The 25,402-nt window shown below is 42.8% G+C and overlaps 1 protein-coding gene across 8 annotated transcripts in view; it reads right to left on the bottom strand.

Moving 5' to 3' along the window:
- camk4 (calcium/calmodulin-dependent protein kinase IV) overlaps positions 1–25,402 on the bottom strand; it is a 126,652-nt gene that overhangs the window by 99,156 nt on the left and 2,094 nt on the right. For 3 of the 8 annotated variants that reach the window (XM_069892766.1, XM_069892788.1, XM_069892778.1), the window contains exons 1-4: positions 20,045–22,733; positions 19,499–19,614; positions 10,483–10,561; positions 4,791–4,853 (exon numbers count right to left, since the gene is read on the bottom strand). In XM_069892766.1, the coding sequence (XP_069748867.1) occupies positions 4,791–4,853; positions 10,483–10,561; positions 19,499–19,614; positions 20,045–20,116 (330 nt within the window). In that variant the 5' untranslated portion in view covers positions 20,117–22,733. Of the gene's footprint in view, positions 1–4,790; positions 4,854–10,482; positions 10,562–19,470; positions 19,615–20,044; positions 22,734–25,402 lie in introns of those variants that run through there. The other 5 variants (XM_069892772.1, XM_069892815.1, XM_069892798.1 and 2 more) reach the window with 4 other exon arrangements.

Raw genomic sequence — 25,402 nt, 5'->3', positions numbered from 1 at the left:
GGCAGTGTTGAAGGTGTTTCATGGAGACTATCAATCTCGGTTTTTTGAGGATGATCATGAAGCAATGATTTTTGCTGATTCATTGCCAGATATAAGAGGACAAAGATGTAGTCCACCATTGTCTCCTAAAGAAAAATTTGGTTGTTCTGGAAACGGAAGAAATGGTAGAAATGGGAAAAATGGGAATGGAAAGAGTCCAACTTCTTTTGAAATGGGATCTCCGAGTTTGGAACCTCTTGGATGAATAGTAGAATCTTCTTATTCTTATTTTACTTTTTACGTTATTATGATATTTTGAGATTTTTGTTGTTCGGCTGGGGAGGAAGAGATTTGTTCTAGGTTCTATTAGTCATCAGCCACTGGTGGGTGATCCACCCCAAATTTTGTTTAGGGATTACTACCTTTTGGTAGTTTTTTTTTGGGGGGGTGGGGTTTGTTAATTTTTTAAAATTTTTTTAATTTTCATTTTATCTAGCTTTTAATTTGTGATTTTTTTTCTCCTATTGGAGAAAAACTCAAATATGATGATTTGAGTTTTTATATAAAGATATTATTGGTCTTTAGTAATATTAGTAGATATGTTAAAGCTGAGGTTTGCTACTTTTAATGTTCGAGGTTTAAACAGTTCGATTAAGCATAAATATGAGGGACAGCTATGGTATTGATAAGAATTCTTTGTTTCTTTATTTTTAAATTTGATCTTTGGTAAAATGTGTGTTTGGTAGCGATATGATTTTACCTGAAATGACTAAATTTGAGACTTTTCTTATGAAGGTACCAGAGAAGGGTTATATTTTATTCATGTATTAAACATTATAGGATGGTATGGATAAAAAGGGTTGGGATAAATCCAAATCTGTATAAGATTAAAATACCTTTAGATCTGATAGTATCTTTATTAGGCAGTTTGCAACCTCTGAAAGGTTTGGGATTAGATAAATTTCAACTTGCTTTTGTATATTTAGTATTATTTGTAGTGAAAAAATGTATTGTTAGTACGTGGAAAGATACAAATATGATTGATATTAATAGATGGCATATTGAGATGACATACTGTTTAATAATGGAAAAAATTACATATGTTTCGCATGATAACTATAGCTTTTTTATTAGTAAGTGGTTGTTATATTCAGAATATTTACATTTTGATTTACGTTGATTAGATTTTAATATGTATGTTTAATTTTTCCTTAATTTTTTTTTTCCTTTCTTTATGACTCTCCTTAGGAGAGCTGGCTGAAGGGGGGGGGGGAAGGGGGGGTTTCATTTTTTCTTTTTTTTCTATAAAATATAACATTCATGTTTTTGGTTTATTGTTGTATATGTTATTTACTATCTGTATTTTGAATGAATAAATAAAGTTAAAAAAAAAAGAGATAGCAGAGACAGTCAAAATCTTATTTTGTGGTTAGAATTACAAAAAGTAAGAAAGATGAGAAGGTGGAGTTTCCAAAGGGATCTAGTAAGTACATTTATTTTTACAGAGAAAGTGTTTGATATTTGGAACTCAGTGCCAGAGGTGATAATGGAATGAGATAAAATTACATTGTTTAAGAGCCAATTAGAAATACAGCAAGGCACAGAAGTACACAGTCCCAATCTGGTACATGAGATAGATAAAATGTAGATGGGCAAAAAGATTAGCATCAATGTAGTGGTCCAAAGGGCATATTTTTGTTTGGAACGATTTTATTAACCAATCACATGAACTTTCATTGCACTCCTCTAGGACAAGTGTGACAGAGTAGTTAGAGGTGACTTGGGAGGAATTGCTAGAGCAGCTTACGCGCACACACAGAAACACAGAATTTTTGCAGGAGTTTTGCAGAATGTTGCAGATTACAGCTTGCCTGGGAGAGCATGTGATTTTTGCAGGCAGACTCAGAACAGTTTTGCTCTCAGAGAGGGAGTGAATGAAACAGAGAGGAGAGACTCAAAAATCAATTCCAGAAGGGCAAAGCTGGCAAATTTTTGGAAGGCTGTCTGGTCAAAGGAGAAGACTGGCTGTTTGAGGTGACCCAAAAGAAAGAGGATCATCTGGAGAACCCTGAAAGGGGCAAGTTTCGTCAGCAAGACTGATTGGAAAGGAATTAGGTGCCGATGTCCTGGAACGAAAGGAATCTCTCTCTGAAAACCAGCAAGAACCCTCCTAAGTGGTAAACATTTGCCTGTTAAGCACCAAAGACTGGTGAACTTTGTTAATGTTAACTTCTATGCACCAAACAAGAATTGCCTGCAACCAGTGAGATTGGACTGTGATCCAAAGAACTTTTCTAATCTTAAATATATATTACACATACCTGCGCTTAGTATTAGAGGAGGGATTAAGTAGGTTAGGTAGATTAAGTAATGTTAAATTTTAATTCTGTTTTCTTGTTCAATTATAATTAAAAACTACTTTTGGTGAAGTGACCCTGTGTTGTGGTGCATATCTATTGCTGCTTGTTTTTGGGGTCCTCTTGACTCCATAACACAAGCATACCCTTTCTTAGATAACAATGGAAAAACTGTGTATAATGCTCTGTCTCACTGAGCAAGACATCCTTGCAGCTGTGCTCAAATCTTTGTACCACTACCTGCATGTATGCCTGTCACTGAAAGCAATCAAAAACATCCAAGTCTCAGTTTGCATCAACACTTGCCAATCTAACACCATTTAAAAAAGATGCTGCTCTCACGTTTTGTTACCCAAGTGAATAACTTCACATTTATACACATAATACTGCCATATTTTTGCCTACTCATTCAATTTCTCATCATCTTGATGTCTCTTTCCATCCTCCTCACATTCAGAAATGCACCCAGTTTTATCACTGGCAAACTTCAAAATATCATTTTCTGTTTTCCCATCAATATCTTTAATATACATCATGTATAGTTGAAGTTAACCGCATGATCTGACAGTGCTTCCTTCACTGGATGCTATTCTGAAAATTATTCACTTATTCAATTCTCTGTTTTCTTTCCATCAACCTATTGTCAATCCATCTAATAAAATAGCCCCAATGTCATGTTATTTAACTTTACACACTAACCTCTTTTGTGGAGCTTCAATTATTTTCTGAGAATCAAAAAATGGCACATCATTTGTTTTTTTTCTCATCTATTCAACCAAAAAGCAGTGTTCTGTCAAAAACAATTTTCATTCTAGAAATCCATGTTGACAATGTCTAGTCCCCTTGATAGTTTCCAAGTGATCTGTTAACTCATCCTGGATAATAGCCACTTGTATTTTCTTGCTGCTGATCTTAAGATGAATAATTTGGAGTTTCCAGTTTTTTCTTTGCTTCCTTATAAAATTGGTGGGTTTACACCTGTCACACTCCAAGCAGCAGGAACTATTTATTGAAGAAATATACAACAAATCCAGCCAATATTTGCATTGTACTTTCCTTTAGTGCTCATAGTTGCAAATTATAAGATCCTGGGAATTAATCTTGTTTCAAAGCAATTAATTTCTCCATTATGTTCTTACCAATACTAATTTAATTCATCACCTTCTTTCCTTTTCAAAAGGAAAAAGAAGAAAATTTTCAGCTACTACTTCAAACATATCAATAAAATTAAAAAAAAACAATTTATTCCTGTTCACCTTCTAGCAGTAAAAACGTATTGTTTACAAGTAGGTACAGATTTATAGCTACAGATTTTAGCATGAAGGAGCTGAATATATTTAGTTGGGTAGTGAGTTGTCAACTTATATAACCATATAACCACTTACAGCACAGAACAGGCCAGTTCGGCCCTACTAGTCCATGCCGTAAAAAATTCCCACCCTCCTAGTCCCACTGACCAGCACCCGGTCCATACCCCTCCAGTCCTCTCCTCTCCATGTAACTATCCAGTCTATCCTTAAATGTAACCAATTATCCCGCCTCAACCACGTCTGCCGGAAGCTCATTCCACATCCCTACCACCCTTTGTGTAAAGAAATTTCCCCTCATGTTCCCCTTATCATTTTCCCCCTTCAATCTTAAACCATGCCCTCTAGTTTGAATCTCCCCCACTCTTAATTGAAAAAGCCTATCCATATTTACATGTCCCTTTTAAAATCTTAAACACCTCTATCAAGTCCCCCCTCAATCTTCTACGCTCCAGAGAAAAAAGCCCTAGTCTGCACAACCTTTCCCTGTAACTCAAACCTTGAAATCCTGTCAACATTCTTGTGAACCTTCTCTGCACTCTCTCTATTTTGTTTATATCTTTCCTATAATTTGGTGACCAAAACTGTACACAGTACTCCAAATTAGGCCTCACCAATGCCTTGTACAATTTCATCATAACCTCCCTACTCTTGAATTCAATACTCCGATTTATGAAGGCCAACATTCCAAATGCCTTCTTCACCACACCATCTACCTGAGTATCAGCCTTGAGGGTACTATTTACCACAACTCCTAAATCCCTTTGTTGCTCTGCACATCTCAATAGCCTACCATTTAATGCATATGACCTATTTAGATTTGCTGACCTATTTAGATTTGAAAGCATTTGAAAACTTAATTGAAACCATTTCAGAGTATTGAATACATGTAAGTTGTTGTTAAATCCATTAAAAAATTAGCATTACTAAAATAAATTTAGCGATTATGATTCATACTGTGAGCTAATTTGCTGCCATAATTCCTGTATTACAACACTGTAACAGTATTTTGTTGATCTTGCTTTCGGACACCAGAAGAGGGAGGGAGAAAGAAACTACATCAATACAGATCTTCACAAAAATGTGGAAAAGAGTAAATATTAAATGAGAAAGTTAGATATAGTTAGATATAGTAAATCATACTTACAATATTGGGATGGGAGAGTCGAAGTAGAATTCCTATCTCAGTTCGAACTATTTTTTTATCTATCTGTGAACGAGTAGAAAGTAAAATATAACCAAGCTTTGTTACAATACAGATATAATAGTACAACATTTAAACTTGTTTTAGGGGGTCAAAATAATTGCACACCTGCTCTTGTTTATATTTCTTTAAGTGTATGCTATTAGAAACTAAAGAAAGTAAGAGAATGGATATTTTAAAAAAATCTGCAAATACTGAAAATCTGAAATAAAAACCAGAATATTTTAGAGATATTTAGCAGGTCAGGAAATAGTGATTTCTTTTTACAAATGCTCTGTGATTTGTTTAGTGTTTCCAAGTTTTCATGTTTTTACTTTGGAAGATTATAGTTAAGGGATCTTCAATTTATCACCTACTTCCTTTGTAATATGGAGATGAAAAAGATTGATACTGGGCATCTGACATTCATACCATAATTATTTACTTTTAATATACAACATGCTCTTTCTTAATAATACACCGTGCTGTAACTATTCATATAACCATTTACAGAGCGGAAACAGGCCATGTCGGCCTTTCGAGTCCGCACCGGTTCACTAGAACAACTCCACTAGCTCAATCCTCCCGCTCTCTGCCAATATCCTCCAACCCCCTCACCTCCATGTACACATCCAACCTTCTCTTAAATGAAAGAAGGGACCCTGCCACAACTATCTCATTCGGAAGATCATTCCATTCTGCCACCACTCTCTGAGTGAAGAAGCATCCTCTAATACTTCTCCTAAAGTTTTGCCCTCTTACCCTGAATCAATTGCAGATTGTACACAAAATAGAACCTGACAAATTAAATGTACCCTGGATTTGATCGGCCTTCTAATATTTACATTGCTTTAAGGGAGGCATGGTTCGCATGGATGTCAGTGCAACACTGTTACAGCACCAGCGATTGGGACCGGGGTCCAAATCCCCATGTTGCTTGTAAGAGGCTTGTATGTTCTGCCATTTATTTTAACTTAAACCAAAACAGAACTTGCATTGCTGCTGATCAGCCTCTTCTTCCAAATATATTCAGAATGAAATGCATTGATTCTGATATCAATTCATCTGCAAGCAAGATAAGTTATTAAGGAAAATACCAGAAATATTAATTATCCCATTTCACTAGTTAGTGCAGTGATAACAAATGAACAGGTGTAATGAAATGAAATCACTGTAAAAGAATAAAATACATTTAATAAGCTATATTTATGGAGGATGGAATATGTATTGGAAATAATAGATCTGTGACATTAACATTGATCATAGAAAGTCACATAATCCCTACAAAAGAAGAACATCCAAAGACAAAAGTATAGAAAATGGAAACATAAAAAAGTGAATACAGAGAATGCATCCACTTGTGGAGAAGAACATAACAAGATGTCTTCTTTGGCTTGGCTTCGCGGACGAAGATTTATGGAGGGGGTAAAAAGTCCACGTCAGCTGCAGGCTCGTTTGTGGCTGACAAGTCCGATGCGGGACAGGCAGACACGGTTGCAGCGGCTGCAGGGGAAAATTGGTTGGTTGGGGTTGGGTGTTGGGTTTTTCCTCCTTTGCCTTTTGTCAGTGAGGTGGGCTCTGCGGTCTTCTTCAAAGGAGGTTGCTGCCCGCCGAACTGTGAGGCGCCAAGATGCACGGTTTGAGGCGTTATCAGCCCACTGGCGGTGGTCAATGTGGCAGGCACCAAGAGATTTCTTTAGGCAGTCCTTGTACCTTTTCTTTGGTGCACCTCTGTCACGGTGGCCAGTGGAGAGCTCGCCATATAACACGAACTTGGGAAGGCGATGGACCTCCATTCTGGAGACGTGACCCATCCAGCGCAGCTGGATCTTCAGCAGCGTGGACTCGATGCTGTCGACCTCTGCCATCTCGAGTACTTCGACGTTAGGGATGTAAGCGCTCCAATGGATGTTGAGGATGGAGCGGAGACAACGTTGGTGAAAGCGTTCTAGGAGCCGTAGGTGGTGCCGGTAGAGGACCCATGATTCGGAGCCGAACAGGAGTGTGGGTATGACAACGGCTCTGTATACGCTTATCTTTGTGAGGTTTTTCAGTTGGTTGTTTTTCCAGACTCTTTTGTGTAGTCTTCCAAAGGCGCTATTTGCCTTGGCGAGTCTGTTGTCTATCTCATTGTCGATCCTTGCATCTGATGAAATGGTGCAGCCGAGATAGGTAAACTGGTTGACCGTTTTGAGTTTTGTGTGCCCGATGGAGATGTGGGGGGGCTGGTAATCATGGTGGGGAGCTGGCTGATGGAGGACCTCAGTTTTCTTCAGGCTGACTTCCAGGCCAAACATTTTGGCAGTTTCCGCAAAGCAGGACGTCAAGCGCTGAAGAGCTGGCTCTGAATGGGCAACTAAAGCGGCATCGTCTGCAAAGAGTAGTTCACGGACAAGTTTCTCTTGTGTCTTGGTGTGAGCTTGCAGGCGCCTCAGATTGAAGAGACTGCCATCCGTGCGCTACCGGATGTAAACAGCGTCTTCATTGTTGGGGTCTTTCATGGCTTGGTTCAGCATCATGCTGAAGAAGATTGAAAAGAGGGTTGGTGCCAGAACACAGCCTTGCTTCACGCCATTGTTAATGGAGAAGGGTTCAGAGAGCTCATTGCTGTATCTGACCCGACCTTGTTGGTTTTCGTGCAGTTGGATAATCATGTTGAGGAACTTTGGGGGACATCCGATGCGCTCTAGTATTTGCCAAAGCCCTTTCCTGCTCACGGTGTCGAAGGTTTTGGTGAGGTCAACAAAGGTGATGTAGAGTCCTTTGTTTTGTTCTCTGCATTTTTCTTGGAGCTGTCTGAGGGCAAAGACCATGTCAGTAGTTCCTCTGTTTGCGCAAAAGCCGCACTGTGATTCTGGGAGAATATTCTCGGCGACACTAGGTATTATTCTATTTAGTAGAATCCTAGCGAAGATTTTGCCTGCAATGGAGAGCAACGTGATTCCCCTGTAGTTTGAGCAGTCTGATTTCTCGCCTTTGTTTTTGAACAGGGTGATGATGGTGGCATCACGAAGATCCTGAGGCAGTTTACCTTGGTCCCAACAAAGCTTGAAAAACTTATGCAGTTTGGCATGCAGAGTTTTGCCGCCAGCCTTCCAGACTTCTGGGGGGATTCCATCCATACCTGCTGCTTTGCCACTTTTCAGTTGTTCGATTGCCTTATATGTCTCATCCAGGGTGGGAACCTCATCCAGCTCTAGCCTTAGGGGCTGTTGAGGGAGCTGGAGCAGGGCGGAATCTTGGACTGAGCGGTTGGCACTGAAAAGAGATTGGAAGTGTTCTGACCATCGGTTGAGGATGGAGATCTTGTCGCTGAGGAGGACTTTGCCGTCTGAGCTGCGCAGCGGGCTTTGGACTTGGGGTGAGGGGCCGTACACAGCCTTTAGAGCCTCGTAGAAACCCCTGAAGTCGCCAATGTCCGCGCTGAGCTGGGTTCGTTTGGCGAGGCTAGTCCACCACTCATTTTGGATCTCCCGGAGTTTGCGCTGAAGATGGCTTGTTTCTTCTCTGGACAGGACGGCTTTGTAAGGTGAGCCTGGTGGGCAGCTCGCTTCTTTGCCAGCAGCTCCTGGATTTCCTGGCTGTTTTCGTCAAACCAGTCCTTGTTTTTCCTGGAGGAGAAGCCCAGTACCTCTTCAGTGGATTGCAGTATGGTAGTCTTCAACTGATCCCAGAGGGTTTCAGGGGACGGGTCCGTGAGGCGGGTTGCATCGTCGAGCTTTGCTTTGAGGTTTGCCTGGAAGTTTCCTCTCGCTTCGTCTGACTGCAGGTTTCCAACATTGAACCTCTTTCTGGGGGCTTTATTGTTCCTGGGCTTTGGCTTGAAGTGAAGGTTGAGCTTGCAGCGAACCAGCCGGTGGTCAGTGTGGCACTCCGCGCTAGGCATGACCCTGGTGTGGAGCACATCTCGTTTGTCACTTTCTCGCACCAGGATGTAGTCCAGGAGGTGCCAGTGTTTGGATCGGGGATGCATCCAGGTGGTCTTAAGGCTGTCCCTCTGCTGAAAAAGGGTGTTAGTAATGACAAGCCGCTGTTCTGCGCAGAGCTCCAACAGGAGGCGCCCATTGTCGTTGCACTTGCCGACGCCATGCTTGCCCAGGATTCCTGGCCAGGTTTCTGAGTCTTTGCCGACACGAGCGTTGAAGTCGCCCAGGATGACAACCTTGTCGGCTGTAGGGGTGCGTTGGATGAGGTTGCGCAGGTCGGTGTATAACAAGATGTATTCTCTTTAAAATAGACAGCAAACAAAATACAAAAAGAATCCACAAGAAATATTTTCATCCAAAGTGTGGTGAGAATATAAACTCACTACCAGAGGGAAATGGCTGCAACAAATATAGGAGAGACATGTGAGGGAGAAGGAAAGAAAAGACTATAATGACAGATTTAGGTGAAGAAGCTCGAATGGAGCATAAAAACCATCATGAATTTTAGGAAATGGATTCCCAGTCCTCAGTGAGTGGCTCACGTATGATGAAGGCTGCCAGCAAAGATCAGTAATGTTAGTTGACAACGGGGACAGGCCTTACCCTGATGATTAAAGGTCAAATTACAATCTTCAGGTGGGTTGTCAACAGTAGTTTCTTCATTAAGTAAGAAGCTAATTGTTCAAATATAATGTTGCTATTCCCCCCACCCCCCCCCCCCCCCCACAACTCCCTTTCTTTACTTGCTAGCCCAGCCTTAACTCCCACCAGTCCAACCTGGACTTTTTCCCAACAACCTCAGAATATAAAAAAAGACTGGCTGTAAGTGTATTCGAGGCAGTTACTGAGAAAGAAGTTGCATTACATATTTAATTCCTTTTTATACATATCCTTCCAATATGGTACTATTTTACCTATTGTCTAATTTGCCCAATTAATTGTGCCAAGTTAACCTTGATAATGTCAAGATTTCTACAGTAATAACAAAATTTTTTATATATAAAATTTTATATATAAAATTTTGTAACTTTATTTCTGTCCTGTAAGATCCTAAATTTTTCCCTTCACTGTCTTTGACTCCCCATTTGATGGAAAGAAATTTTTCTCCATCAACCAACCATCTGTTATTATTCTCAATAAAATGTTAATCATCCTTTAACTTTAAATTCCATGGAATACAGTCCTATTAAGTATAGCTAATTTGCTGAAGTCAAAATAAATGTCAAGCCCAATTCCATCAAAGGGTGTTCACAAGAAGTCAGCCAACATGAAGGAGAAAAATCCAGTCCAATATATTTAATTCCAGAAAATTGAAAAGCAAATATAAAAGAATAATAACTCCATTCAAGAACAGCCATTGGACTGGCTTGAATTCTTCCATGTTTTACTGTGTTACTTTGAAATTTAAGCTAAGCAACTTTCAATTCACCATGAATTTACACTATTCATTGAGGAGGTCACACTGATACCCTTGTCTGTTCTAAAATTAATATGCATACATATAGCTAAAACTAAATATGCATGGACTTGTAATGCAAAGCAATCTGAGAAATCTGAATTTGATACACCATAGATCAATGGGTTGCTACTGGAAAGAATTCTATATTATTTGATTGTGCAATGATGAAGTTTGTCCTGTCTTGTTCTGTTCATATTTTTGCTTCTTATAAATAAATCCTATTAACTCAACATAAAACATTCATTTTTTTCTAAACAGAACAAAGACTTACAGTTTTCTTTAGCATCTTCACAGCATAAGATTTCTGAGTGCCCTTCTGTCTGCATTGAAACACCACCGACGTAGCACCCCTAAGTGAACAGAAAATCAGTTGCAATTATCTTTATGTGTAAAATGATAGCCTAGAATTACTGAATTTAAAAAATCATGGCTTTCTGCAACACATTCAAAGAAATAGCAAAAACATCAAAATCCAAAATATTTAGCAATTGATAAGGAAAAAATTATTGGTTGTATTTGAAGAAAAAAACATAACTCAGTATTTCAAAATTACCCAGGAAGAAGCATATACATAGAGAAACTAATAAAATATTATTAACTAAAAGGAAACTATTATTCTTTGGTGTTTTCAATGTTTTGCTTTCAAATAATATTGCAAACAATTTTATAAACAAACCAAGATTTGCAAGAGGCCATTTTAATTGCCTATCCATCACAAGACTGCTTATAGAGTATGCTCACTTTTAGATGATTGAGATAAGCCACACATTAACATCCTAAGAATTAACATTAAAATTCCCAGGGGTGCAAACTCTCAAAGGACACAACTTATTATATTTTCAATACATTTGCAACAAAGTCAAAATAACCCCATGTGCTCTACACCAATTGCTCTGTTTGTACAATCTTATGAGATAAATAATACTGCAAGAGTACATGTGCCAAAAAAAATGGAAGATACTATATTGTTTTAATATAGGGCAAATTAACTAAGCATTTCAATATTACTGATATAAAAAACCTATTCCAACTGCAAGAAGTTATTACTTTTTTTTATACTTGTGAATTGACCAATATCTAAAAGTAATTAAAAAAATATATTTATCTGATCAAGTGGGAGCACAAAATGAGACAGGCTGTGATAATTGTCATTAAAACAATATGTAATTGAAATGTCAAAAATCATTATTAAATTTTGCGGTGAGGGGGTGGGGGATGGTTCCCCAGAAAATGGTCCATACTGCGATCTTCCAAATAATGCAAATTTGTGTCAGCATGCATGCATCAGAAAATATATTTTATGTTTATTTTTTTTAACCCACATAAATTCTGCAAAGGCAAACTCTATTCTCAAATTTCTGGGTAGTGATTTGTGAATTCTGAAATGGTTAATTTTCAGTAGCTGAATGGTTGTAACATAGGGGATGCTTGCAGTGTGTGGTTGATTACATGTTAAAATTTCACTCTGAAAAGCTTCATATTTGTTTTGAATGTAGATAAATCGGACTGGTCAGCCACAAACGAGCCTGCAGCTGACGTGGACTTTTTTTACCCCCTCCATAAATCTTCGTCCGCGAAGCCAAGCCAAAGAAAAAAGAGATAAACATTAATAGTTTTTGACAGCCCAACAACAAGAGCAATGGCTTTATGATGGAAAAGCTGAATGTAAGAAATGGTTGGGATTGGAGCAGGGTGGGGTGGGGGGATTTGGGCACTTGAACAGGAAGGAATAACTCATGTTTCATAAAGTTACAATTAAATGGACCAACTTTAGACTTTATATGTACCACACTCTCTACTTATCAGTCTTGCCTGAATGTGATCCAGTAAACGTAGACCATTTTATTTCCTGAGCAATTGCAATTAGAATTGAATATCATACAATAATTATCAATCTCTCAACTTGTGATCTTATGATCGATGAAAGGCCATTAATAAACCAGCTGAAAATATCTGGGCTTACAGCAATACCCCATGGACCTGGGATTAAGATTTATAGCCATGGCCCCACAGCAGGGACTTGAGAGAGAGAAAGAGCAAAGCTGGAACTAATCATCTATGTGTAGGCACAGTACTGTTATCAAGCTGTATTGTTTCCTGTTAGCATTGTTTCTGGTTAGTTATATGCTAACTGTTAAATAAAAATCCCATTCAACAATCCACAAGTATTGATCAGACCAATAGAAGGTTGCAGTTAGAAGAGATTATAACCAGGGTGGTGCAAGTCCTTTAAGATATTGGCTGCCTCCTTGAGGCAGCACCTCATAGTGTTGTCTGTAATGGATGGGAGATCAGAGCCTGAGATGGATCTGGCTATGTTTGCTACCTTCTGCAGCCTATGTGTTCCTGGCAATTTATATTTACAAACTAGACTGTGTTGCATCCAGTCACAGTCCATCTGTAGAAGTTTGAGAGTTTCTGATGAGACCCCATCTTTGGGGGTAGAAGTGTGGGTATGCCTTCTTCATGGCTGCCTCAATTCTGGCTCCAGGAAAGATCTTCTGATATATGGATTCCCATGAACTTGAAGGTTTTGACCCCCCTCCAATGCAGATATGTTTGTGGTCCATCAGCCTCTCCTTCCTAAAAATAAGCTTCTCAATCTTGGTAAGATTGACATTCTGGCATAAGCCAATCAGATTCTCAGTTTCCATTCTGCAATCTGACTCACCAGTTCCAGTTATTCGGCCCACAATATAGTGTTGTCAGTGAATTTGTATATTGAGTTTAAAGATGGTTGTACAGACATGGGTATACATGGAATAGAAACACACAATGCTGGAGAAACTCATCAGATCAAAAAGTGTCCTTTATATTGCAAAAGTTAAAATTTAGAAAACTGTCAGTAGGTGTCCGAGCAAAAGAGTAAAGGCAGGAGATGATAGGTAGAGAAGGGAGGGAAGAGCAGCAATCAAGAGGAGGGATGGCTTGGTGAAGGGAGGGTGGAGAACTGGAAAGGGGAAGGGAAGGGGGGAGGGGAAAAAGGGGAGCAGGTTAGCAAAAACCAGAAAAATCGATGTTAATGCCATCTGGTTGGAGAGTGCCCAGACGGAAATTCAGGTGTTGCTCCTCCAATTACCGGGTGATCTTGTTGGGATAGTAGATAACGCCATGGACAGACATGTGAATATGGGAGTGTAACACAGAATTGAAATGGTTGACTACTGGGAGGTCTCCCTGTCACTGCAGAAGTCGGAGCAAAGGTGCTTGGCAAAGCGATCTCCCTATCTGCACCCAGTCTCTCTGATGGAGAGAAGGCCGCAAAGGGAGCACCAGATGCAGTAAGCACAAAGCCTTGGGGAGCTCCTGTGTTGTCAGTCAACATGGAAGAGATGATGTTGCCAATCTGCAATGATTGGTGTCTGCCGATGATGAAGTCAGGGATCCCATTCCAGAGGAATGGGCAGAGTCCCAGATCCTTTAGCTTGTTCATAGGTTTTGTATGTGTGGTAGTGTTGAACACTGAGCTGAAGTCAATGACATAGAAGTTTCTATGGTCTTGCCAATCCAATACAGTGGAGAGCCAGAGAGACGGCATCTTCTGTTGACCTGTGGTGGCAATAGACAAACTGAAGTAGGTCAGGTCCTTTCTCACAATTATAGTTGACTCATTCCATAAAAACCTTAAATCACTTCATCACATACATCAGTGCCAAATGTTATTGAGGCACATCATGTTGCTCTTTTTGGGCACTGGAAAGAGGGTTATATTTTGAAGGTGGAAACCTCTGACTGTTGTAGCAAAAGGTTGAAAAATTTTGTAAAATTTCCAGCCAGTTGGTTCGCATAGGTTTTAACCATGTGGCCAGCATACCATCTGGGCCAGATGGTTTCTGAGGAATAATTTTCCAGATGGTTCTGTTCACGTCAGCCTCAAAGACTAGGAGCACAGACACAATGGAGGCTTGCAGGGCTTCTTCACTGTTTTCTCTTTCATGGTGAATACAGAAGACATTGAGCTAATTCAGGTGAATGTGTGGAATTGGATAAATATTCGAGAAAGAAGGCGATTAAGCAGCTTCTGGTTGGAGTGCAAACTTTGTTTTGGCCTGTACTTTCTTAGATGCCAAAACCTTAAAACACCCTGCACCTTGTAAGATGAATAAAAGTGAAATACTGTACTACAAAATTTCTGGTCAATAAAATAGGTTATTGCAAGTTATAGGTTATAGATAGTTTAACTATCTACTTTATTTTGCTTCTTATCATACTAACATTTAACTAATGAATTATATAAAAGCCAGATATACCTAAATTGTGAAAAATTATCACACTGTGGCATTCAAGGGCCTACAAGTATTTTTCACAAGCAATACTCAATTGAACAAATGATATACCAGTCATACAGATTTATTGATTTGTGAGGAAATATTGCCTTCATATTTCCAAGAACAAGCTGGATCCTCCATATCACATTTGGTGTTGGCAATAGCATTCTATTATTTTTATAATAATCAGTTTTTCCTTTGTGTTTCAAATTAGTTAGAAGATTTTCAAGTACTTCTTTGCCTGGATGATGTTCTGTTTCCCTACAATCTATAAAAGACATCAGTCATTCACATTAACTTTGCTGGAATCAGGGCAAATTAAATATGCAAAATCAAAACTAATCCTCTGCTGTGGCATAATTTTTGCAAAACGGCACATCTTTTGGGATCAGACTGATATTGGAATCAGACAGCAGGCGCTCAGTGTTGGTTCAATTCCCATCTGATCTCACAAAACTAAAAATGGAGTGAAGCTGAGCAATTGCCAGGGCACTTACTACACTGCATAATGACCAGTAATATCACAAGAAATAGGAAAATAAAAGTAAATTATTGAGAAGTCTAATGATTCCCAATGTTTTGATGATGGATAACACTATTAAAATGAAACTGTTAAAAGCTTTCAATGGCTTTCTACTGCCTTTGAAAAGTTCATTAATGGGAATACCTACATTGATCTTACCACTCTGAGCTGTTAGGACATTGATGACAGTATATATATTATACAATACAATGTTTAACTTATCTTTCAAATGAATATTCCCTTCTTGGACATATTCAGAATTTATTAAACCCATCAAACCCGGTCAGTGGTGGAATAGGCTAAGAACTTGCTGGAACGAGTCCCTGCATATTAACAGAATTTCCAGCTCAGAATCTGTAAAATTGTGAAAAAAAGTCACAAAATATGCATCTGCTTTGCACTTTCACTTATTCAAATTTGAGACAAAATTTCAAGCTACTGCTCTGTACTTGCTGACCCAGATTGGTTCCTATTCTGGAAAAACCCCAATTTTAAATTTCTCTTCCTTGTTTTTAAAATCTATGTAAGAATTAATCTACCCAACTCAGCAATGCAGGGATTACAGAGGTCCATGTTCCCTTTAGCCCTACACATGCCCAACTTCAATGCTTCTTCATAGCACCTATGCACAATTTCAACTGTAGAGATACTAAATTCACAAAAGTTTTCCTTAAAATTCTCCATGATATTCTTCTCAGATTTCAAAATATTTAAAAGTAGCCTTTTTGTCTCATATTTTGGTCAACTATTCTAATCTTATGTGTAGCTTAATGCATTGTTTTGATAACTGTTAGAAAATGTTGTCTTAAAGGCTCTATATGTGATAGACAGCCACGTTGTCAAGGCAGAAAATACACAGGACAACCATGGAACATACAATACAGGTTTTTTTAATTACACTAGCAGGAGTGAGGAATATCAAGTCAGGTAGACAGTGTCACCTTTGTCAATATTGACCCTCATGCAATGCCATATTTTGGTGGCATATTTCTCACGTTGATAAATTGGTTCTTTGCATTTGTTAGAGGTAAAAATTGTTCCAGTATTTTATTAACACTTGTCAGAGGTTCTTTCTTAAATACTGACATCAAATAGCTACACACATTAACAGTTTAAATTTCAGGTCTTTATACATTTGAGGTAACGTGGAGGGCTTGTCTCCAATATATATCAAACACCTGTGTTCTGCATAAATTTAGTTTTGATCCAATTATCCAATACTATTAGTCTGAAGAGTTAATCAAATCTTTAACACACACACACAAAGCAAAAGAAGCTTCTCTTCAGTCACACAAAACAAAGGAAACTTCTCTTCAGTCACACAAAACAAAGGAAGCTTCTCTTCAGTCACACAAAACAAAGGAAGCTTCTCTTCAGTGTTTGACATTGTTGTGTGATATTTCTGCATTCTTTTGTAGTAAATTCTGACAGATCACTTATCAGAGAGCTGTTTACATGAATGCAATTAAGTTCTGATAGATTGCGTATCAGTACACAATAGGAAGTGGACTTCTTTCTGTTAATATAAATGCTAATTTAGATGTCTGAAAGGCTAACGAGTATTCTCTTAGTAAACATAAACAATTGTCAGAAACAAACCACATTTCAAGGCAAGGCTAATAATTCCTATATTAATCAAGACAAAGCAGTGGTTCTTTTCCTTACTAATTGTCATTTCTGGATGACTTAAAAACAGAATCTTTTACATATAGATTTACAATGGTTCTCAACTTTATCTTTCCACTTGCATACCACTTAAGTAATCCCTATTCCATCGGAGCTCTTGTGAGTGGGAAAGGAAGGTTGAGAATCACCGCTCTAGACTGTTAATGAATTATTGTTACTGAAATATTTTGCTTGAGAAAAATTGTAATTGGCCCATTTCCTTTGGAGTTATGAAACCGTGCACATAACGTGTCAATTAGGTATGATCAGAACAGTGGTTTTCAAACTTTTTCTTTCCACCCACGTACCACCTTAAGCAATCCCTTACTAATCACAGAGCACCCAGGCCATAGGGAATACTTAAAGTGGTAAGCAAGAGGAAAGAAAAAGGTCAAGAACCACTGATATAGAACTTGAAATCATCGAAACTTTGGATCAAGGTGAAAATTATTTTTCTTATATGCATGCAACTACTAAGTAGTGAAGCAAAGTGATCCTTGCCTACCCACTTGCTCTGGATCTGGACCTCTGACAGTAGACTCTATAAATAAATTCTCAAGTGATAGATGAACAAATCCATGGCTGAATACCATGTCACATTACGCTAGAAGTTCTCATTACAAGACATTTTAAAGACTATGGAAAGAATGGAGGAGAGACTGGCTGGAGATTTAAGGGAGAAAAAAGGGGAATTGTACAACAAAATGGACAGATGGGAAAATGCTCTAATTGGACTGACAGGAAGGGTGTCTGAAGTGGAAAAAAGAACTGGGGAAAATGAAGACAGAATAAGTAAACTGAAAAGGGATGTCACTGTGTGGGAGGCAGAAAGGGGACGTCTCTTAGAGAACCATAGCAGAGGAAGAACTTAAAAATTGTGGGGTTGCCAGAAGTTAAAAAAAGGGAGGGATACTGTAGTGCTTTTTCAATGCTGGTTGCCAGAGGTCTTAAGGAGAAACTGAAGGAATAGGTGGCCTGGTCAAAGACCACACTTGGTGCTGGTGAAGCACCTATGTCACCAAGACCATGAAAAAATTTTAAGTGCAGCAGCACTAAATCAAGGGGAGGAGCTGGAGGGGAATAAGGAGTTATTCTACCCAAACATAAGTGTGACCCTCCTAAAACAAAGAAAAGAATTTGAGCCAATAAAAAGAATGGCCAAGCAGAAAGGATACGAATGTATCCTTAGATATCCGGCAACTCTAAAAATCATAATGCCAGAGGGCAAGAGAAAGTTCCTGCTGGAGGCCAAAAAGGCCTGGCAGTTTGTAAAACAGCTTTTGGCTTGTAAAAAATAGTAATGTAAATGGGTAATGCCAATGTTTTGTTGTATATAAGAATACACTGCAAGTAATAGTTATACAAGAATAACAAAAGTGGGTTTAACTGTGTTGTATAAATACATTAATACATTTGATGGGAGAATTTGTAAAGAGGGTAATGGTCCAGGGGGGAGACTTTGGGTGGGGGGGTGTGTGGGAGGAGAAGTATGGGAGGTAGATGTGCAAAATGCACAGCCTGTGGCAAGGAAGGGGATGGCGACGATGCGGAGGGTGAAGTCTCCGGTGGGGGGGGGGTGTGTGGATTAAAGGGAATGAGATGTAGATGGTGAATATATGTGAATTTGAGTTTGTTGCTGTATGTTATAATGTTCCTTTTGTCTTTTTTGTTTCTTTTATTATTTTTCCTTTCGGGGATTTGTCATTTGATCGGTAGGCTGGAATGCCTGGCTGAAGAAAAAAGATTGGGCGGACATTGGACATGGGAGGTCAGGTTACAGGGGAAACATGGAGTTGGGAGGAGTCTCTGGGGCTCTGGTCAATAATATCAAATATACAAGTCATAACATAAACTGTTTGAACGGAGCAGTGAAGAGGAAAAGTCTTGGCAACACAAAGAAAATGGGGGCAGATCTGGCCTTCCTCCAGGAAACACATTTAACAGAGTGGGAACATCAAAAGTTAAAAAGGGGATGGGTGGGCCAGTTAATAGGGTCCTTGTTTGGTTCTAAGGCAATGTGTGTGGCAAGCTTAATTGGAAAAAGTGTTTCGGTAAGAATGGAAAGTGTGTTCACAGACAAAGCAGGGAGATTTGTAATGGTACATTGTCAGATATATTCAGAGTCCAAAGCCCTAGTGAATATATACACCCCCCAATCTTGATGAGGAAAGATTCATACAAGACACCTTTTTGAAATTGGCAGAGGGAAGAGAAAATATTTTGGTTGGTGGTTGGGGGAGTGGGGAGGGGGAAGATTTTTCTCTGGATCCTATCCTCAACAAGTCAACAGAAAAAATAGCAAAGACCATTGACTTTATGAAGAAGCTAAATTTGCTAGATATATAGAGATGAAAATACAGGTACACAATCCTTTATCCGGAATCCTTGGGGGACAGTGTGCTGCGAATTTCGGAAAGCCAGATTTAAGACTACCCGAATTGTGCTGCCGTATCCATCCCCACCCCCTTCCAGTCATGCTGCCAACTTCCCCCCCACCTCCTCGCCCGCCTGTCTCGTGCTGCCAGTTCCCTCCCTCGACCGCCCGACTCACGCTGCCAGTCTCTCCCCCTCACCCGACTTGCTCTGCCATCTCCCCCCCCTCGCCCACCCGACTCGCGCTGCCGGTCTCAGTCTCTCACCCGCTGACTCACGCTGCCGTCTCTCCCCCTCGCCCGCCCGACGCGCGCTGACGGTCTATCCCCCTCGCCCAGCCAACTTGCGCTGCCGGTCTCAGTCTCTCATCCACTGACTTGCGCTGCCGTCTCTCCCCCTCGCCCGCCCGACTCGCGCTGCTGTCTCTCACCAGCCTGACTCACGCTGCTGTCTCTCACCAGCCCGACTCGCATTGCTGTCTCTTGCCAGCCCGACTAGCACTGCCGTCTCTCACCCCATTTGCTGGATTTTGGAGCTTTCTGGATTTTAGATGTTCGAATAAAAGATTGTATACCTGTAGTCAAGGGAGAGAGATTATTCATTCTATTTGAGGCAACATGATTCCTACTCTAGGATAGATTTATTTCTGGCTTCAGCCCATATAAAGGGTAGAATCATGGAATCCAAATATGCAGTGGGGTTTCTGTCAAACTATTCACCTTTGACATTAACTATAGAAATGCTGGATAAGCAAGAGAAGGTGTAGAGATGGCACCTTAATATGTTGCTGTAAAAGAAGCCAGAGTTTTGAGCTTTGTTATAACACAAATAGACACGTTATGTGAGACACACTGCACCTCTATTCCAGATAAATTTCTCCCATGAGACACCCTCAAGGTGTATTTGAGAGGTCAAAAAATTTATTACACTAAAGCAGTCTAAAAGGAATACATAAGGGAGGTGGAAAAATTGGAATAGGAAATTATATTTAGAGAGGGACTTACAAAAATCCGGCTCAAAAGAACAATATAGGGCACTAACAAATAAAACCTGAAAATACTATATGCTTCAAACATATAGTGTGGTGGTGTGAGCAGTGGAAGAAACACAGCCACCACATTGAGGGTCGTTAACGACAGTTTTTATTCAAATTCAGCGCGCCCCAATAAGGGCAGCATGAGTTCAGTCACCTGGTGCATTGTGACGTTATAATCGCTGCCCAGGGTGGGCGCTGGAAGGGATGCTGGAGTCAGAGAGAAACCCCTGACCACACCATTTCCCCATGGCTGCCCCGCCACGTGGCGATACAAGCGGGGCCGGTTCGCCATGAGGATGTGCGCCGCCACACAACCCCCCCCGCCGCCAGACCAAGCTACGCATCCTGTTGCTTTGAAAGTAGCAGAAATGGCGGATGGCCTAATACAGCGCCAGGAGCTCCCAGTCGAAGGCACTGTATTTGAACTCCAGCGGACACAGCTGCTTACTGAAAAAGGCCAGCAGACTCCATTGTCCATCCAGCCACTGTTCCAGAACTGACCCCCCCCCCCCAACTGCTGTAGCTGAGGTCTCCACAGAGATCGCCATGTGTGCCTCCGGCCGTGGGTGCACCAGCAGCATGGCACTGGCTAGAACCTCCTTTGCCCTGACCGCCTCCTCTGACCACGATAAAGTCTTTTCTTTGGTAGCCATGAGAGCGAACAATGGGTGCATGGTGCACGCGGCTCCGTGGATGAAACAACGGTAAAAGTTCACCATCCCCGTGAAGGGATGGTGGCCTTTCAGGGTGGAGGATTTGGGGAATCATTAAACAGCTGCTACCTTCTCCAGCGATGGCGTGGCTCCTGCCGCCGAAATGGTGTGCCGCAGGAACTGGAGGGACTCCTTGATGAACTGGCATTTGGCCTCATTGACCGTGAGGCCGAAGTCCGCCAGCCGGGCAAAAAGTGTGAGGAGGTGGGCTTTGTGTTCATTGCGGTTGCAACTGGCAATGAGAATATCGTCCAGGTAAATGAACACAAAGTCCAGATCTTTTCCAACCGCATCCATGAGGCGCTGGAACGTTTGGGCCATGTTCTTTAGACCGAAGGGCATACGCAGGAACTACAAGAGGCCGAAAGGGGTGATAATGGCCATTTTACCCACGTCGTCTGGATGCACCGGGATCTGATGGTATCCCCACACGAGGTCCACTTTGAAGAAGACCCGTGTGCCGTGAAGGTTGGCAGAGAAGTCCTGTATGTGGGGCACCGGGTACCTATCGGGGTGGTTGCGTCATTCAACCGATGGTAGTCCTCGCATGGTCTCCAGCCACCGGACGATTTTGGGACCATATGGAGCAGCGATGCCCAGGCACTGTCGGTGCACCGGACGATTCCCAGTTCCAGGAGCCTGGAGAACTCCTCCTTTGCCTGCTGGAGCTTCTCGGGTGGCAGCCATCTGGGTCTAGTGTGCAGCAGAGGGCCCTGTGTGGTGATGTGGTGGAAAACCCTATGCTGGGGCAGGGCGGCGTTGAACCGTGGCTCTAAGATGGCAGGGAATTCGTGGAGGATCTTGTCGAACTTGTCCCTGGCGGCGGCTACGGCGGTGATTTCGGGCCTTCACGTTTCTGCTGTGTCCAGTCGGGTGGAGTGGAATGTTCAGGCATTGACCAGCCTTTTGCCATTCATGTCAACCATTAGGCTGTGAGCTCTGAGGAAGTCAGCCCCTAACAGTGCGGTGCCAACGAAGGCTAGGACGAATCTCCAATGGAACTTCTCCTTCCCGATCTGGATCTGTGCCCTGCGAGTGCCGAAGGTCCTGATGGTGGAGCCATTGGCCGCCCGCAAGGTTGGACCTTGAGATCGGGTGGGAGTTTCAAATGCTGTGGGGGGAAGAAAGCTGAGCTCAGCCTGTGTCCACCAGGAATCGGCAGCCGGTGGATCTGTCCATCACATGAAGGAGGTTGTTTGTGTGGCCAGCCATTTCAACCATCAACGGCGGCTGGACTGGTTGTTTCCCTGAAACCTGCAGGGCTGGCGGCACTTACAGGCTTGCGCTCCCCAGCACTGGTGGTATAAACACCAGGTCGACTGGCCCTTCTCTGTCTTGGTCTTGGGAGCGGTTTGCAGCTTGCCCTCTTCGTGCACCAGAGGGCATCCGCACGGGCTGCTGTTCTCCTCGGGTTTGAGAAGTCTTCATCTGTGAGGAGCAGCTGGATGTTCTCTGGCATCTGTTCCAGGAATATCTGGCGGAAAAGAAAACAAGGCTTGTGGTCTTCTGCCAGGGCCAGCATTTCGTCCATCAGCACCGATGAACTACGGTCCCCAAGCCCATCTAGATGAAGGAGCCTGGAAGCCCGTTGCTGGGGAGTTAGCCCGAAAGTTCCAAGCAGCAAGTCTTTGAGAGCGGTGTACTGGCCCGTAGCCAGGGGTTGGTGGATGATGTCGACAGCCTCGCTGCCATATCTTGGTCCAGAGTGCTCACGACATGATAAAACATCGTGGCGTCTGAGGAGATGTTGCGAAGTTGAAATTGTGCTTCCACCTGTCCGATCCACGTTCTCAGACGGTGGGTCCAAAAGGGGGGAAGCTTGACGGAGACAGCATTAACCTCTGCTGAATCCATGGTGTTTTGAGTCCAGAAAAATGTCTGAGCTCGTCAGGGTCACCACTGTGGCGGTGTGAGCAGTGGAAAAAACACAGCCACCATGTTGAGGGTCGTTAACGACTGTTTTTATTTAAATTCACTGCACCCCTTTAAGGGCAATATGAGCTCAGTCACCTGGTGCATTGTGACATCATAATTCCTGCCCAGGGCGCATGCTGGAAGGGAAGCTGGAGTCAGAGAGAAACCCCCTGACGACGCCATTTCCCCATAGCTGCCCCGCCACGTGGCGATACAAGTGGGGCCGGTTCGCCATGAGGATGTGCGCTGCCACAATATCACAGAAAAGGTCGAAATAAAAATATTATGAATTGCGGGAGAGAGCCAATAAAGTCCTCTCTTGGCAGTTGAGGGAAGATCAGGCCTCAAGGACAATCAATGTGAATCAATCTAGGAATGACAGAATCTCGTATGAGCCAAGAGAAATTAATGAGACCTTTAGGCAATTTTATGAAAAACTATGTCAGAATTGGCAGGGCAGGCCTGATAAAATTCAATGGGTTCCTGACAAAATTGTAACTACAAAATTTAAACTGCCCAGCCAGAAGTCAGTACTGTTCAAGATGTGGCAAGAAAGACCTTTCAAAGCCTGCCGGCAACTCAGCGGCCCTATACGATCAGCCCCCCTCCTTCCCAATCTCAACCTTGTGCAATTGCCCCCACAACTACTTCCAGCCTCCCCAACCTCGGCAGCCCTATTTCCGAGCTCGCTGGCTCGCACGCAATGCACCGGGACCAGCCCTCGACTTTGCCAGCTCTGCCCTGCTAAGACGCCAAGTCCACGGACTACAATTACATCACTTCCAGTCCACAGGGTGACGTCAGTTCCGCCGCCCGCAAGGACGTTACCAGCACCGACAGTGTGACGTCACTTCCCCCAGCACAAACAGCACAGCCGGAGAAAGCAGCCAGCCATGCCGCCGCCATGCACCCCCACGTGGTGCCGCCATCTTGGGGTGGACAAGCGCAGGTGCCACAGCCACCTGGTCCCACCCAGGCCTACAACGAGCACAGCACTGACGACGATGACGATGTGGTCAACACGGGCGCTGACCAGGCCAACCTACTGCTGCACCCCAAACTTCCGGATGCCACCGATCACCACCCACTGCACCCCATGCCTAAGGAGAGTGCCACCAGCCAACACTTACCAATCACGACACCTGCAGAGGATGCCACTGGCCACAACTCGCCTCCACCGTCGGGGGATGATGACTCAGACCCTGAGATGGTCCTAGCAGCCACCACTCTGACCTGGGACATCCCTCACGGCCTTGGGCGCTCCATGATCAAAATCAACGGGCAAGCAACAAAGTGCCTAATCGACAGTGGCAGCACCGAGAGCTTAATTCACCCGAGCATGGCCCACTCCCTAAAACTCAAAATCCACCCCGCCACCTTCTCCATCTCCTTTGCCGCCCAGGATGGAACTATTAATACCCTTGGGCACTGCTAGGCCGATCTGACTGTGGTGAGAGGGGAGAGACATATATCTGGTTCAGGCTCCTAGTCATGCCCAAACTCTGCACCACGATCCTCCTAGGCTTAGATTTCCAATGCCACCTGCAGAGCGTCACCTTCACTTTCAGGGGGCCCCTAACCCCACTTATGTTCCACAGCGTGCCGTCCAATCAGCCCTGGCCAACCTGAAGCCTCTCCATGCTGCGAATTGCCCTACCAGCCTCTTCTCACACCTCACGCCAGAGTGCAAACCCATAGCTGCCAGAAGTAGGCGCTATTGAGCCGCGGACAGAGACTTCATCAGGGCAGAAGTGCAGCGGCTCTGGCGGAAGGTGTCATATAACCCAGCAATAGCCCATGGAGAGCCCAAATCCTGGTGGTCGAAAGGGGACAGCAAGCCAAGGATGGTCATGGATTACAGCCAGACCAACAACCAATAGACCCAGCTGGACGCCTATTTCTTACCGAGGATAGCCGATGTGGTCAACGAGATAGCCCACTACTGGGTCTTCTCCACGATTGACCTGAAGTTGGCCTATCACCAACTCCCCATCCACTCGCGGGACAAGCCTTACACCGCTTTCAAGGTGGACGGGCACCTTTACCAATAACGCCGAGTTCCATTTGTGGTCACGAACGGGGTCTCTGTCTTCCAGTGGGAGATGCATCACATGATAGACCGGCACAAGCTAGAGGCAACTTTCCCATACCTGGATAATGTCACCATCTGCGGCCAAGATCAGCAGGACCACGATGCCAACCTGGAGCAATTTCTCTGGACAGCCAAGGAGCTGAACTTCATTTACAATAAAGAGAAGTGCGTGTTCAGCAGCACTCGCCTCACCATCCTGAGGTACATTGTGGCCCATGGTGTCATCGGACCAGATCCAGAACGGTTGCACCCATTAATGGAGCTGCCCTTTCTCTTCACGTTCAAAGCCCTCTGCAGGTGCCCTGTTCTCCTACTATTCACTGTGGGTCCCCCGCTTCTCGGACAAGATCCGCCCACTGGCCCAGGCCACAACTTTTCCTCTCCCACCCAAGGCGCAGGCAGCCTTCACGCACATCAGGCAAGATATCGCAGACGCCACAATGCATGCCGTGGACGAGGATTCCCCCTTCCAGGTGGAGACCAATACCTCTGACGTGGCCCCTGCCGCTACCCTTAACCAGGAGGGGCATCTGGTCATCTTCTTCTCCAGGACCCTCTACGGTTCCGAGCTAGGGCACTCCGCCATTGAAAAGAAGGCCCAGGTGAT

The sequence above is a fragment of the Narcine bancroftii genome, chromosome 1 (genome assembly GCF_036971445.1).
Source record: "Narcine bancroftii isolate sNarBan1 chromosome 1, sNarBan1.hap1, whole genome shotgun sequence".
In the NCBI taxonomy this organism is placed as follows: Eukaryota; Metazoa; Chordata; class Chondrichthyes; order Torpediniformes; family Narcinidae; genus Narcine; species Narcine bancroftii.
This window is presented reverse-complemented; position numbering and strand designations above follow the sequence as displayed.